The sequence below is a fragment of the Polistes canadensis genome, unplaced genomic scaffold, assembly GCF_001313835.1.
Source record: "Polistes canadensis isolate GaletaPanama2010 unplaced genomic scaffold, ASM131383v1 scaffold_1, whole genome shotgun sequence".
Classification (NCBI taxonomy): domain Eukaryota; kingdom Metazoa; phylum Arthropoda; class Insecta; order Hymenoptera; family Vespidae; genus Polistes; species Polistes canadensis.
The window spans coordinates 2440959-2458729 of NW_014569548.1; the positions used below are offsets into that span (position 1 = coordinate 2440959).

At 29.7% G+C, this 17771-nt stretch overlaps 1 protein-coding gene across 9 annotated transcripts; it reads right to left on the bottom strand.

The window, feature by feature from the left end:
• Window positions 1–49: 49 nt before the first annotated feature.
• On the bottom strand, window positions 50–17179 carry LOC106793945 (intersectin-1). 9 transcript variants are annotated; one of them, XM_014761251.1, is made up of 36 exons: window positions 16814–17179; window positions 16638–16694; window positions 16255–16408; window positions 16022–16170; window positions 15731–15949; window positions 15292–15387; window positions 14532–14600; window positions 14056–14223; window positions 13207–13371; window positions 12723–13083; window positions 12428–12641; window positions 12192–12343; window positions 12000–12122; window positions 11790–11928; window positions 11412–11726; window positions 10964–11338; window positions 10736–10893; window positions 10463–10664; window positions 10101–10397; window positions 9920–10024; window positions 9471–9566; window positions 9334–9342; window positions 9062–9199; window positions 8858–8984; window positions 8604–8768; window positions 3952–4079; window positions 3719–3825; window positions 3583–3655; window positions 3291–3497; window positions 3130–3213; window positions 2896–3051; window positions 2655–2792; window positions 2322–2562; window positions 1645–1719; window positions 819–992; window positions 50–731 (listed from the first exon to the last, which is right to left on the bottom strand). In XM_014761251.1, exons 2-36 carry the CDS (start codon window positions 16663–16665, stop codon window positions 568–570), a joined length of 5571 nt encoding a protein of 1856 aa, XP_014616737.1. In that variant the 5' UTR covers window positions 16666–16694; window positions 16814–17179; the 3' UTR covers window positions 50–567. The 9 variants fall into 9 exon arrangements, with proteins under 9 accessions (XP_014616737.1, XP_014616745.1, XP_014616780.1 ...); XM_014761259.1 differs by having other exon boundaries at window positions 17068–17165; XM_014761294.1 differs by lacking the exon at window positions 15292–15387.
• Between the last annotated feature and the right edge of the window lie 592 nt (window positions 17180–17771).

Below are 17771 nucleotides of genomic sequence, written 5' to 3' on the forward strand. Positions count from 1 at the left end.
ATTGTATCTCACAGATAGATCTTATCTAATATGCATTCTATGATATTTATATAATACTGAATATTTTTTTAATTCAACAGACAAAACTTTCAAGTTTCAGAAAAAGATTTCCAAAAATAGGTCAACGATTTTTTATTATTTTTTGATATTTTTGGTTTATATAAAACATTTAATAATAATAGAAATTAACCTTTTATACAAAAAAAAGTTGAGATATTGTTACAAAAATATGTTTTTACATTTTAACATTACATTGATTTGCAATAGCAAATTATTAAACTAATTTAATTCTCGTATATCACATCGTCATTAAAAATATTAGGTATAATATATTATATAAAAATTTGTTCATAATCTATTATCAATAATGAAATACTGATACACTTATTCACTATGAATAAAACTTTGTAATTAATATTTTAAAACACATATCTCTGCGAAAATGACGATTTATTGTAAACGATTGTCTTTCTGGCAGTGAGCGGTTTTAAACGTCATAAAATTATATATGTGTACTTGTCAATAAAAATATTATATTATATTTGAAAAGAATGAAAAAATGATTGTTTATCTATTACTGTATTTACTATTGAATAAACGAAGATCTAGTTTTAAAATAACGTCACCTTTTTCAACTTCTCGTAACTTGAATCGTTGTAAAATAGGTCCACGAACATTTTTACTGTCTCTCATGATATCTGCTACCCTAATTTCTGCACGGCCTAAGAATTCTGTGTTGCAAATATTTTATATATTAAAATTTATAAAAATGTATAAAGTAAAATTTATATATAAATTGTAAATAGTATAAAATATACCATCAGGACTGTAATAGCCTTTGTCAAATACTGTGATACAAAGAGTATCTTCGTGTAAATCCTTAACTAGAAACTGCATAGATGTATCCCATAAAGGACAATCTGTTTCTGAAACAACACTAGTTCTTTCTTCTTGGGATCCCATAGAAACCTTACAGAATGTATTACATTTTCCTGTACGAAAGTTATTTGATTATTAAAATTAAAATTAGAAATATTTATTTTTTATTTATATTTTACATATTTTCTTAATAATTAGTTTCTATTATATAGCGTTTCTTTATTAAAGTATGACATTTACTTATATATGTATATAGAGCTAATAAACCATAGATTTAAAATAGAACAGAAAGAAAGAAGATTAAAATACATTCAATGCTGCAAATTATTAAATAGAAATAGTTATTAAGCTTATTAAATCAATGCGTGCAGATTAAACAAATATTAAAGTTTAATGATATATATGTGTGATAGATTTTTGCTTTTTCATACACGAAGTGTAAAAATATATACATTGCTGGAAAATGTAAAGCTTTACCTGTTTTTATAGCAAGTTCTTCAGCTTCCACTACAATTAATCGAAGATAGCCTTGCGGTGGTTTTCTACAAACTATAACCATGCAATATTTTGTTAGTAAGTGTAATGAGCAAACAAGCATTAGAAAAGTCATTCTATTGTCACATGAGTTGTTTTCTTCAGATTTCCAATATATTTGTCCTCTTGATAAGATTTAAATACACATGCAGTTACACACAAGTCAAAATAATAATAAAGCATAAAAGCAAGCATAGCAGCAAGCAACATAAAAAACATGCGCTTGCTTACCAGACGGTGCTTTCAAGTTGGAACCTTCAAACACAGTTACAAGAATACGTCCACATGCTCCAAACTGCGCCTGCTCTGTTTATTCATATATGTGACATGTTATTGCACATTTTGATATCTTAATTGATAAAATATTGCGTATATTGTATAATAGACCGGACATTATGACCGTCATAAAATCACGCCGATTAAGATGGACTGGCCACGTGGCGCGTATGGGTGAGGAACGAACTGCGTATAAAATACTTACTGGTATATCCAATGGAAAAAGATCATTAGGTAGATCAAGGCGTAGATGGGAGGACAATATTAGGAGGGATATTAAGGAAATGGGATATGAGGATCGCGAATGGAGGGATCGCGCTCAGGAACGGGAACACTGGCGGGATTTGGTATATGCGGCAATGAGCTTTCGAGTTCCCAACGCCACTTAATAATAATAATAATAATAATAATAATAATAATAATAATAATAATTGATAAAATAGATAATTTTAGAAACAACAAGCGTCAATGGAAAGCTAACAAATCGTAGCTACGTAGCGATTTGTTTATTTACTATCGTATGATTTTAAGTCATTTATGAAATAAGACTAATTATATTGTAATATGAAAACGATAAACGTATTGACAATAATATGACAGTAAACATGGCATTATGAAAAAAAAAAACTCACTTGATCGCTGTCTCTGTAGACGAGTCTTTTCATTTTCCATAAACGTTCTGCGTGCTTCGGTAATTCTTTTCTTCCATAATGAACATTCACTTGTTGATGGTGCTATCAATATTATCGGCTTTTTTGAATCTTTAAGTCTCAAAGTTTTAGATGTATTATCTAAGACATCCAATCCATTTATACTTCCACTTCCACTTGTATCTAAATCGGATAGCAATGATAATTCATTAAGAAATATCGGCTGCAAGACGAAATCATAATTAATATTGAAAATATTTTTATTTCAATAATATTTATTATATTTTATATTTTATAGGAGATTCATTAATATACCTTCCTGTACATTTTAAATCTTTGGTGTTTATTACGCTCAAACGAAAATTGTTGTCCACTTGGTAAAGATTTTGTTGGTTGTGCAAATAATAAAAAATCATTTGTTAAAAAACTAACGAGTTCTTTTCCACTCTTGGCCTAATATAAATATGGAAATTATTTCTTAAAAATAATCTATAAATTATAATTATACTTCTCTCTCTCTCTCTCCAATTAAAGCAAAATTTTCATTTTATAATACCTTATGAAGAATACCATAATGTAATAATTTTCTTGGTCCTAGTGAATTGGTTAGAGAATTAAATACAAGTTGCTCTTCAAGACCATCAGATACAATATGATTTTGCAGCCATTCTAGTCTATCACTATTTTCTTTTTCTCTTACACCTTCATTTACCTAAAATTAAATGATACGAATTAGATAAAATAACTAGCCTTCTATGAAATAAAGATAATATTTTATTAGTAATTCTACTTGTGTACAAAATTCTTCAGCTCTGGCTAATGCTTCTTGAAGATACTGTCTATCTGGATGATCAGGTGGTGTGTGTTCTAAAATCTATAATTTTCATTAGAAGAAATTAATATTTAATTAGTATTTAAGAATGAAGATGCATAAATAAAAATAAGTCTTACTTTATTAATAATAAGTGGATATTTTGTAATCCTTTGCATAGGTTTAATTAAAAACGAGCTAAGTGGCATTCCTTTGGTTCTTGGATCTTGCTGACAAGCATGCGCAACTGCAACGAATTCTGGTAAAGTTTCTGTTAATCGTTGAAGGTATGCAGCAGCAGATATTTGACAACTACAAAATCTTATATAAGCTGACATTCTTGGTATCTGAAAGTTTATTAAATATAAATAATGAACAATTCTATGAAATTAGAAATATATATATATATTTTTATAGTAAATACAAACATACATTCTCACATAAAATATCACCAATCATTCTAACAATTCCACCTTCACTGTTTTCTCTTCTTATCCTTAAAGTCCTAGGAATAAAAAAAAAAGTTAATATGCATACTTTTCTTGTTTTGTTCTTTTAAAATGATTACCTTAAAAAATTATCATTACAGGCTATAATATCTCTCCAGTTTACAAAGATTTTATCCACCTCATCTAAAGTTAAAACTAAACTTTCAATAAGAGGTTTCTCAAACACCTATAAAATCAAACAGAAATTAAAATAAGAATATCTTGTAAAAAAATTGTGTGAATAATATTTCTTTTTACGATTATAAATAAATTGTTAATAAAACATTCAAAAATATGACATGATAAAAGATACCTCATGTACTAGTCTCATATCTTCTATATATGCTTGTTCAGTTGTAATAAGTTCTTTTATATATTCTTGACGTTTTCTCTCCATTGGATCAAGCCTTGCCATTAACAGTTCAGTTGTCAGCTTACTTGCTACACATAAAATTTATAGAAGGATTTTCTGGATTATTTAATTATACTTAAATTTGTTATAGTCATTTTTGTTTCAAGGATATGTTATCCTATTGGGAAGGTCATTATCTCAGAAACAAAAAAATTGTTTAACTTGGCGACAAAATAAAACAATTTATTTTACCTCTACAGAAAAATCTAAAGAACAGCATCAGAAAATAAATAAGAAAAATTAGAGATACTTAAAAGAAAATATTCTATTAATTTATACCATGTATATTATTTTGGATAATATAAATTATAAATAATTTTATACGAATATAATAAGCTTTTCATAAAATATTTGGAAAGTAGGAAACTCATCCAGGACAAACACGCACGAATAAACATATAAGAAGTATACATATCATGTTTGGGTAATACTGAATGACACACACTTGGTCCGCACTACAGTACTTTACAACAGATAGATACTTTATTTCAATCAGCGTTTTTAAGAACGTGTCTGCATATGTGTATAGATATGTATACATATGTATAGAACAAATTTGTATATATGCATGTGAGAAGACAAGAGCAAGTCATACAAAGTATGAACAAAATCCATATAAAATTAAGCAGTGACTTGTGATTTTGTTCAAACTCTCACAATGTCCTCCATGGAGAAGTACATATTATTTTACTGAGATTCATTTATGAGATTTGATATTACAACAAACAATGTGGATAGACTGCAAATGGTAACAATCTTATTGTTAGAGATAATAAGCGCTACACAGGTATTTCTCTAAAGATAATCAGTTGCACAACTTGCTTTACACATCATCAACATGTTTAGATAAAGATTACATTGGGCGTATATTTAGAGTACTTAACAATAAGCACACAATTCTTGCAATTTATCAGATGTATTTATACACATATTTGCTTAGCTGTATATAGAATGTGTAAAAGGATAATTTGTATATAAATACACTGATGATTTATTGTGCGCTTGTTTGTTTATTTTTTCTTCAGTTATTTGGAACCAGTAGTTATATCTTCGTTTATCTGCTCATTTTTATGCAATATAAATAATGAAACTAATAAATAATTAATAGGATTAAGACAAAAAAGATTTTATATTGTGATTCATTAAGATCAAATACAATATTATCACATTGTAAAGTTAGCGTCTGAATATAAAATAAATAAGATATTATTATAATAATTATATAGCATTGTTGAATATTAGCAAATTATATGTAAATAAATTATTTTAGAATATTCATTCCAATATCTCTATTCTTCATTATTTTTTAAATAGAATGTAGAAAATAATGACAAAACTGGTTCATTGCAAAGTAATGTTATTCAACGAATCACTCGCGACCAATTTAATCATTTATGTGATCTGAGAGTGATGTGTCACTGATGTCATAAAAATGACTGACATTGTTTTAGGCTCTATAATAAAAGGCTTTAAAGAAGGAGCACGCTAGTTGCGTTTACAGATCAACAGAAAACAATTGATAAAGTTAAATAAATAGAAACAAATTATTTTTACTAACAAATTGTACTAAGGGGAGGCAAATATAATTGACATATATGTGTGTATGTATTGGTGTGCATATGTATACACACACGCATACATTTCGTTTTTTTTCTACTCGCATACTGTATAAATTAGAAAGCTATAAACATTTAATTTTCGAAAATTAGGTATAGAGAATAATAGAATTAACAATAATAACATTTGTATAGAGATTCGATTATGTGTCTATGTTAGGGATACTAAACTTAAATTATTAATGTATGAAAACATACGAAAGAAATGCAACATATTTTGTAGCTCCTTCTCTGCTTACTTTGTACAAAGAAATCGTCTAGAAGTGGCTTTCCATTACATAACTATCAAATTTCTGCTCTAGGCCTGGTCATGATGCAGTTATAATACAAATCGCGCTTTTTTTAAATATCAGAAAACAGCATCATTGATGATGCTATTGGGCAGTTTCAACAATAAGTGAACGATAATACTCATAATATTTTCACGCTTTCGTACATTAAAAACACTTTGGGAAGCAATATTATATTGAAGAAGGTAGGGATGACAAACTTAATAAGATTACAACAATTTTTTTAAAGATTAAGAAACACTTAACACTTAAAGCCCGGTGATCATGAATTTAACAGCCTTAATTCTCCTATAATTATTAGAATTTTCTTATCTATAGGATAAACATTTAAACATTAAATATGATGAATAGCCATTTCCAATGTGAACATAGACCTATATTGCCTTTTATGGCAAGCTTCTGGTATCCTGTAACATTAAAATATGTTACTATTATACTTCGATGCTCTATAATATTTGCATTTTATATTTTTAAGATAAAGTAACATAGATAATATATATTTTAATAACCCGGGCTCAAAGTGTCACTTGTATATCAATGCAAGACATTACTAAAGTGTCTAATTTTGTTTGACCATATCAAATTTTAAGTTTAACTTAAACATTAAGTAACAGTGGCATAATATATTTAAGCTAGTTTTATTACTTCTAAAATGAGAATGCCAAATATTCAATAATATTTGTCCTTGATTCCACATTGGAGTATATAATGAACTGAGGTAGACCTTGGTGCACATATCAGGTAATATTGATGGTATTTGCATCATGATTTATAATTAATGTCTCTTTACATGCGCATACTATTTTATGCATAATATATGACGCACAATGCCAGTGACAAAATCATTCCAAGATATTAAAAAGATAAAACGCCTAATTTTGATAGTGGCAAACTTTAACTGACAATGATAACAAGGGAATAAAGAACCCTGCACCACAGGAAAAGGACTTGCATAATATGGATTAATACAAAGACAAAGAACCGGCCCTGAGTCTTTCTCAATCTCTTTTTTCTCCCTCTCCCTTTTTCTTTTTTGCCCACTGTCTCCTCCGTCGAGACTTCAGGTTGTTATACGCCGTGCTGAGTAGGATCTGCTATTCATTCTTATTGCACTTCAGATGTTTTTATTTTAGCCTGCAATGCTGCGGTGCTGCTCTGCTATCCTTTAAGCTGCGTGTTAAGCAGATGCGAAATACAACAATTAGTAAAGGAAAATCATTGAGTATCGTGTCAAGTAATCTGATATAATCGAGGTAGCTGTTTTTTTTATCTATTAACGGTTACTATTTAATAAACGGATTAGTATATGTAAACTTCAGAAATATGGATACATTTTAATTAGTGATTATATATAATATAAAATACAATAAGAATTAATAATAAATTATTTGAAAATAATAACCTGGAGAACAGTTTGTAAAACTGAAATGTTTAAACATGGACTTAAGTAGAATATTGTAAATGAAAAATATATTTCATTATCACGATTTGTGTAAAAAGTATGCAGAACATCAATCTATGTAGAAAATATTTTATAAATAAATTATTTAAAAATAACAAACACAGAGAATTAAGATTACTGATAGAAAAATGAAACGGCTACCTCAAACGGACAGACGGACGGACAGGCAAGCATGCAGGCAGACAAGCAGGCTCTTTTTCACAAGTAGAAAGAATAGTATCATACGATTATTGTAAGAACTATAAAGGGTAAAATAAGTAACATATGTTACTTTTTAAGCCAGCTCTAAAACACAAGAAAGAATGATAGCTGCACCAAAGCAATAAGCAGATATAGTAATTATTATAAGTAATAATAAACAATTTTGCCATTTCGTACATCATTTCTCATTAACTAATACAATGAAGTGAATAAATAATATAAATGACGAAGAGAAAGATCCATAGATATTATATATATTTGACTAGATACGGAATTAGAATTCTCTTTGTTAGTTATATTGAATATGATATAAACAATATATACCTATATTTATTACCTTCCTACTTAATAAAATAATAAAAAGAATTCTTTTAGAAGTCTTCAAAGAATGTTCCCTATATAAAATTAAATTGATTAAAAAGAATAAATTATTATATTAAACAAAGCATTGTATGTGTGTGTGTGTGTGTGTGTGTGTGTAGTGTAGTAAATCTAAATGAACTATAATTCTTTGTGTATTGTAACAAATATACAGTCCATGTAAAGTAAAACTTAAAAATATAAAAAATAAGGTAATTTTAATAACCTTTTTATAAAATTGTTAATAAGTTAAATTTTTTATAAATGCACATGTTCGGAGATCGTTAGAAATATATGATATTTTTAATAAGATGATAATTTGTTATAGCAATTAAATTTTCCTGACGGTCGTCCATCTATCCGCTTGTATATAAAACAGATTTTCTATGTTTCTTAATCTATATATTTAATCAATTATAATAATTTCATGTAACTGTAAATTAAAACATGAATTTACTAATATAAAATTGCTTATAAAGGAGGGAAAATACAGATTCTTTTTATTCTAAAATATTTCAAAAAGGGTTGCAAAAACTACTTATATTCATATAATATAAAAGTTACAAAATATTACATAAAATATTGTATTCATTGGAATGATAATTAGAATTTTTGAATACTTACACATAGAAGAGACGTAATTGCTAGGAAAGAGTCCAGAAACTCCATTTAATTCGCCTTTCCACCATGTTTCTTCATCTTTGGCAATCATTGTTATAACATCACCTTTCTCAAACGTTAACTCATCTTCATTTTGTGCTTGGTACGGATACAGAGCCATAACACGTTCTGTAAAGATGCCAATAATCCCGAGTAATATAATCATAAAAAAATATAAAATCTAATTCTATTTATTATATATATATACATCAACTAACCAACATTTGGATCTGTTGGTGAATCTTGATAACCATGAGAGACAGGTGTACTTCTATTACTACTACTAGTTAATGGTTTAACATAAGATGCTGGAAACCAGCCAACTTGTCTCTTTTTTCCACGTGCCTATTAGATAAAAATGAAATAAATAAATCTTTAGTAGTATAGGGACAAATACACCTATATGAATAAGTAATAAATACCTGAAGTTCTCCTTCCCACCATCCACTATCCGTCTTCTTACGAATCATTATTAATTGTCCTCTTTGTAGATCTAACTGCTCAGCACTAGTAGCTTGGTAAGGTGCAATAACTTGTACAATTTCAGGTTTTCTTCCTCGCTATATAGTCAAACAAAGTAAAAAATAACTTCTACACACTTATGTATACATGATATTAAAAAAAAAAATAATAATAATGTTACATTATTAATAATTAAGGACGCACAAATTACTTTTTGCAAATAGCAAAATACCTTATGATACTGCAGTACCAGGGCATCAGTGGCATAAATGAGGCAGTAAGCAATTAAATGTCATAAAATATGAAACTTTTGTACATATATTTCACAAAATTTTAAAATTAATTAAGAGCTACATTTACACTGTTTACCTGTTGAGTAGCCATAGCAGTGAAGTCAGGTAATTCTGCTCTGTCTTCTGCAGCTGCTCTTTCATCTTCAAGCTGTTCAGCAGTTTTTTCTAATTGCTAAACAAATGTATAGGAAAGCTAGCTTACTATTTAATGTTTAACCATTCGTCAAATATATGTAATTATTTGATACAACTTTAATAACATAATTTGAATGATTTTACTATAGTAAATGTATTTTACACGATTTTGTAGTATAGTGAGATAATTATTTAATGTTGAGTTAAAAAACGTTTCGAATTTTATCTATGATATTAGCTACTCAACATTACTACAGCTTTATGTGTGTGTTACTGGAATAATCTAGTAGTTATTACATACACTTAGCATACTTCGTATTACTACTATATAGTAGTATTGATAAGATTATTAGCTTAAATAAAATATTAAAAAATCATATGATTACATACTGATGGTGTTTGCGTCGTTGTAAGAGTTGTATCTTCTTGATTTTCTGTGGTATTAGTAACTACAGCGGTATTTTGTTCAGTAGCATTAGTAGACAAAGGAACACCCTGCACACATATACATCAGTAATATGCAGTCACAGAAAATACATTTAAACACTATTCATCTATCTTCCAAAAATACCTGAATAGGCGCATCACATTTCTCAACATAATTAGAAGGAAAAATTCCAGTTCTGTCTCCTATGCATCCTGTCCACCAATCACCTTCTTTTTTGATGACTAAAATAACTTCATTCTGATTAAAACTAAGATCACCAGTTTCAGCTGAAGCATATTGGTAAAGTGCAATATAATATTCATTGAGACCGTCATCCACAGAAGCAACAATATCTTTATCATTGATGGTAGTTTCTTTTACATACGATTTAGGGAACCAACCTTTAGTTCTATTACTTAATTCGCCATACCACCAATCATTCTATAAAATAATTTGTATGTAGAAAATGACTTAATTTAATTGTAAATGTATTTATATATATTAACCTGTTGTTCAATGACAGTAATAGTATCTCCTTTATCAAAGGAAAGATGTTGTTCTGTAGTAGGACGGTACTGATATAAAGCAGTTGCTTGTATATTACAAGCAACACCTAATCCTAAGGTTGGTACTATAGCTTCAACTGTAGGAGCTTCACCACCGAGAGATCCTGCATCAGATACATTTTCGGGAACTTCAGCAATACCTCTGCGACAGAAAGTTTAATAAATAATAGTTTAATTGTGATACGTTAATCGTTTAAATAGATTGTAACATACTCTAATATTCGCTTTTCCACGCTATCTTGTTGCATAAATGTGCTGTCAGTAGTAGCACTAGAATCTATTGGTTCAACGTATGACTCTGGGAACCAACCAGTATGACCACGTATTTCGCCAGCCATCCATCCAGGTTCTGCATTTTGAACAGGTGGTACCTATAACAATAAAAAAACTTATTAGTATTTTAATCTTTCTCATGAATTTTTTTTGTATAAATAAGCTTACCAAAATAATATCACCAGGTTGGAATGATATTTCGTCTTGATTTCTTGCTACAAATTCATATAATGCTCTGTATTTCATAACTTCTGCATTAGGCTTTTCTGTTGTATTCGTAATAATAGCGGTATCGTTAACAGGCCAATCATTGTCACGTACTATGGTTTCAGTATCGCCCCAAGAATCGTCACCCCATGCTGATGCTGTATAATCTGTTGCAGCACCTGTTCCATTACTTACTCTAAGTTCCAAAACTTTTGTTTTCTTGTCTTCAAATGTAATGTATAATTTTTTACAATCTGCTATTAAATTTTTCATTTGTGTTTTTATATCTTCAAGTTGACCATTATTATTTTCTATATCAGTCATTTTAGCATCAATCTATAAATTTATGATATATTAAGAAATCACGAAATTTGATGTATTCAATCACGGTAATAAATCATATATGTACCTGTTGTTGCATATCAGCAATTTTATCTTTCATTTGCTTGAGAGTTATTTGTTTATTATCAAATGCCATTTTTATCGCTTCTTGGCCAACAGTATCTTGAGTGGAATTTAGTTTATTCTTTGCTTCTATTCGTGCTTTTTCCTGACTAAGTGATAATAACCTTTGATTTTGTTCACGAAGTTTATTTTTTAAAGCTGTCATTTCTTGCAATTGCGAATCGCGAGTAAATCTCATTCCATCGATCGTTGTTTTTACACTTGAGACACCAACCCGAGTATCACAAATCTTTTGCGATAATTCTTTCACTTTATCATTCTGGAATATTGATAATAATATTAAAAGTAACTTAAATATAGTTGATTTATATTATATACTTACCAATGTTCCAAGTTCTATAGTTAGAGTTTGGTTCTTTGCTTTTAATTTAAGTAAAACATCTTGTTCTTTTTGCCTCTGTGCTTGAAGTTCCTGTGATTTCTGTTTTTCCCATTCTAAATGTCTCTGTCTCTCCATTTCTCTGTTTATTTGATATTTATATTATATTTCATTATTTAATGTATGTTACATCTTCAAAATATTTTAACTTACTTTCTTGCAGCTTCTCTTTGTTCATGAGCACGTTTTCGTTGTTCTTCCTTTTCTTGTTCAATTTCTTTTTGTCTTAACATTTGTTTCTCAATTTCCGCCTGTCGACGTCTTTCTTGTTCCAATCTATAACAAAGAGAAAGAAATTAATAAATTAAACATACTACAACGCTTCCTTTTATTTCAAATATTTACCTAATCTTTTCTTGTTTTTCTGCTTCTTCTCTTTCTTTTCGTTCACGTTCCTCTTGTTCTTTTCGCTGGATTTCCAAAAGAGCCTTACGTCTACGCTCTAGTTCTGCTTGCCCTTTTTCAAAGTTTTCTTTTCGTTTGTCTTCAAATGAAGTCTTTACACAAAATAAATATAAAATATAATAAAAAGAACATGTCATCAAATTATGTGACAAAATTTTAGAGGTGATGAATCATACCTGCGGCATACCAGCAGATGGATCAATACTTTCTACAGAACCTTGTGATTGTGTCAAGCTACCCTGACGTTGTCTTCTAAATATGGGAGGTATAAGTTCCAGTGGAAGAGTATTAGGGATTTGTTCGCCTCCTTTAGCTAAATCACATAAATGCATTGCCAATACAAATTCGTCACAACCTAAACGACCATCAGAATCCATGTCTGCTAATGCCCTATAAATAAGTGTATCAAAATAATACTTAGAATCATGATTATAATAAAAGTCATATATTCGAATTTAAATGTAGATGTACCATATACGTGCTAGTATTGGTTGAGGTAATTCCGACTGCACCATTATGTTTCTAGCTTGAGGCCCAGACAAAAATCCTGATCTTGTCCTATCCCAAGTATTAAATAATTGAGTATATTTTAATTTTGTTTGATGAGGTACAGCCCATTCTACAGATTGCGGAGATCCAACTGAATGTTGACTATGCTGAGAATCTACTGAACCCACTCTATCTATACTTGGTGGTCTAGCAGTTGTACTTAATGGTGTACATGTGGATACTGGTGAATGAACAGTTGTACCATTTACTGGTGGCACACCACTTGTTGTTGATGATACTAATGGTAAACCTACAACTGGAGGTGTCGATACAACACCTGTACCTGTGATAAAAAAGTAAAATTATTTATGATCTTGTATTTTTCTACTTATAGCAATATTTTATCTTCTTTATTAATTTTATTAACATGTAAATGAATTTGTATGAAACATTAGTTATAAAATACCAGTAGCCAATGGAGGAATTGATGACATAATAGTACTTCCTCCTGTCATTGGAGCAACCATGCCAGTACAAAGTGGTTGCATTGGCATTGTTTGTCCCATACCAAAGGCAGCAATCGGTGTTGGGTTTGTATTTAAAGGTGCGATTGGAGCTACTGCTGGGGCACCTGTTACAATAAACTACTTGTAAAAAAAAAGTACAATTTATTTCTGTATATAAAAGCAAACAGTTTTAAAATATATACACACACACGCGTGCGCACGTTATAACTCTAATATAAAAAATTACAGACAACTGGCAAATAGCTATACTGTTATGGAAATGATTAGATTAATATTACATAAAATTTTGAATAATTGGGGAAGAGCAATATATATGTGAATTTTTGCTCTACAACAAATTTTTCAATAAAACTGCATAAAATTTTAATATAGAGTACAATTATTATCTCCGGGGTAAATTTGTTAAGAAGCGTTACAGCAATTATAAAACAACTTTGCTTATTAAAATATTTTTCGACGAAAATTTAATAATTAATGATTCATATCATATTATAGAATACTCTATAATAAACAGAATACCAGCATTAAATATTAAGAGCAAATATATGATAATATTTAGAGGCAATGGCCTAAACTATTTTTGATATTAGCAGAAAGCATTTTGTTAATTATAATATCGTACTTCTTGTACAATCTTTTTTTTCTTAGTATACCTTCTGATAAATCAAGATCGAGTAAATCTGTAATGAAATAATTAAATAAACATAAAAGTTAATATATATTTACATTGAATATTCATTTTTTATATTATTAAAAATAATATATTGTATGTGTATTAAATACTTTACCTATAGCAGAAGTCGTCATTGACTGCATTGGTTGAATAGGAGGTACAATAGCTGTTGCAGCAGTTGGTAAAGCTTTGGCCGGAGACATTGCAGCAACTGGGCTATTTGGAAATGAAGGTGGTGCTGGCTTTGGTGGTGGAACATTTGTGGCAGTTGGAAAATTAGATCCTGTAATTAAAATTTACATAATTTTATATAAAAAAGATAATATAAAAAGATAATACTAAAATACGTGTAAAGAAGATAGTGTCAAAACATTCTCTTTTTTTTTAGCAAACACAAAACATTTAATAAGAACATTGACTTAATAAAAAGGAATCATTTCCTAAATACTCAGATACCTAGTGCTTCATACTTTTTATTTGAAGAACAAATTTAAAATAAATGTACTTCCATAGATTTAGCATGTACAATGTATATCGTGTATATTTATAATCATTAAAATCTTGAAATTATTTCTTCAATTTTACACATACCAATACTAGAAGGTGGTGTTGGTCTTTGAGGTGGACCAGTGCTTGGTGTACTTGTGGAAGGCACGATTCCTTTTTTTGCAGCACAAATAGAGGTGTTGTTAAAGGTTTTACAAAGAAATAATCATTTCTTTAAAAAAAAGGATGTAAATTACAAAGAAAGGATTATTTTTGAATAAAAAGAGCAAAAGAGTATCAAGTATAATTTCTAAAAATAGAAAATTTGTAAATTTTTTAAAGCTTCATAATATAAGTAGATATAATAATAAGAAAGTATAAAGTAAATAAATACACTTCCATATAAATACAGATATTTATAAAGATATATTTATACATTTTTGTGTTTAAAAAATACGATAATACCATACTTTTAATAAATATAGGAAACTTAGTAAATATATGTCTCCTGCTATAATATATGAGCTGTTCTAGATTTTTGAAAAAATAAATAATGCTAAATATTAATAGAATGTAATAAAAATTTAGACTAAAATGAATACTGAAAGACAGTTATAAGGCTTGTCTTAATTTGTTGGATTTATAAAACATTGCATTCATACTTTGATTCACCTTTCAAAATGCATTGCTGTCACATGCTACCAGTAAAGCCATTCACAGAAGAATAAAGAGAGTTTTTTGAAAATAAATAAACAGACCATATTTCAAGAAGCAATTATGAAAAAGCTTGTTATATATACAATACAATTAGTCACACATAGATTTATTCACATATATGAACGAACATTCAGTACTTTTAACATACCCACAGAGGGTGGTGCAGGTCGAGCGGGTGGCTTAGATGGTGTGTGGGTTGTGGCATGTATATTGCTGGCCACATTCTGTCTATTTTGTCGCGATGCTGTATAGTATGATGCATAAGTTATATGTAGAAATATGTTGTTGATTATTTCATAAATATTTTGTTTTATATTTAAGCCAAAGTATTAGTGACAATAGTAATCATTAGAATTCTGCAGTGAGAATAGTCTGTGCAGCACAAATGGTGGTTTATCTAATCATTCCACAATGTTTATACTCATCGGCATAGCTTGGATATGCTAGTATGCCTTGGTCGAAGTAGATTATATAATGATAGTGTATATGTTTGAGAGAGTTCTTATGAATTATCATTGTATACTATGATGTGCAGCTACAAGAGGACATACCCAAGATTTCAAAATCAAATAAATCAATAAAGTTACCTGGTAATGTCATGGGTGAAGCAGGTGTAGACGGACGTCCTATTGTTCCATTGGATGGTGGACCAATCAAAGGACGTGCTGGAGGAGTACTAACTGGTATTACACCAACTAATGGTTGCACTGGTACAGTTCCAGTGCCAGTCAAATTGACTAAAGAAGTAATATTATTTTGGGTTGGTATAGTAGCTGCACCATTAGTTAAACCAGCAGCAAGGTTGCCTATTAAAAAATAATAACCCTTATCGATAAAGTTAAAAGTTTATTTATACTAATTAATGAAACATTACTTACCGGTGGAAGCAGCTTTTAAGCTTTGAATAAGAGACGAAGGTAATGTTTTAGGAATTTCAAACCCACGTAGTTTTAGAGTTATTAATTTGCAAGCAATGCAAAATTCGTTTATATCCATTTTTCCATCTGCATCTGTATCCGATAGTGACCTGTAAAAAATATATTAAGAAGGGAATGATTTTTGTATGTAACAAGTACTATATATATATATATATATTAAATAGATCTTATACCATATTTGTCCAAGAACAACAGGAGGAAGTTGTGATCTTAAGAGAAGACCCTTCGCTTGTTCACCAGTAATAATCCCATTGATTGGCCTTAAAGAATCAAATTGTTCTTGGTATTTTGCCCGTTCCCTTGGCTGAATCACCCAGGGGTCCATGCCTAAAAGAAAATATTCTAATCATATTCATTGAAAACTAGATATTATCACCATTGACCTTTATTTTATAATGATTAATTGAGCGTCCCCACCCCTTGTACAAAAAATTGAGTATACTAACGAAACAATCAATGACATTTAAAAATGATTAATTCGCAATTGTCATTATTAAAAGACAAGATTAAAAAAAAAATGTGACTATAGTGTAACTGTGACATCGAAATTACGTACCGGGATTTTGAGTGTTTGCCATAATCATACACCCGTAGTTTAGCAAGCGGGCTGTATCTGAAAGAAAAACATAATCTGATATCGCAGGAAATGTATCGAAAATTTGTTAGAGACGTTACGTTTTTTCAAGGTTAGGTCATGACGATCGATGTCGGTCGCGATGATTCGAGTATTACCTTGAGACAAAAGAACGGGCTGTACGCTGTCAATTTAGCGTTTATCCTACCAACAATAAGACCCAATTAAGAGGATAAGCGCGCAGGGAGAATTGTGATCTTGAAGATTGATCGGGGCGCGAACACGAATGTATAGGAACCAAAGGTTTCTCCTTTTTGCAAGGCATGCGAACGCAAAAAAATGTCTAGTCGTCTTTCCAATTTTTGGTAGCGCATCGGCGCTAGATTAAACGATCGAATACATGATTCTTTACCGAAAAACGGTAGCTTCCTTCCGCGAGAAACACGTCCAAGAAACTCCGTGAAATCGACAGACGGATCGCGGGTCGGCCCACACTGACTGACGTACGTCACTTTGATCCTACTCGGCTAACCTCGGAAATCTTCGGCAAGAATCGATAGACCGTACGGGGCGACGTCGGTAATCTTCAAACGCGTTCGGCTTTCCCGACGAACGATTTGAATTTTCTCCCGCCAGAAACCGAGGGATCGTCTCGTGTGTTTTAAAGAGACGTCAGTCGTCTTTCTTGTATTTAGGTCGAATGGGAAGAGATCGATGAAACGTAATCGTAAAATTATCTTATTCTCTCTGCATAGAAAAATATCCTTACAGAATAATATTTCCGAATCAGAGTTTATTTTCTTTCATTTTTGAGAAATTATTTTGCGTTTACTTCATTTGCATGATTTTTTTTTATACAATATTAAATATCATAGATAATATAATCTTTCAAAAGGCTTTAATGACAATCATATCGATTTTAATTAGTGTTTATTTCATGCATATAATAATCTTGTGTGTGTGTGTGTTTTCATAATATATTATTAGAATTGAAAAAACGAAAACACGTTATTGTAGTACAATTGATGATTCAAAAACAGATTACGAGTTATAATGCTAGATCATATTATACGCTAATCAATTTAAATGTCAGTTTCGCGCTCAATCTCCCAAGGC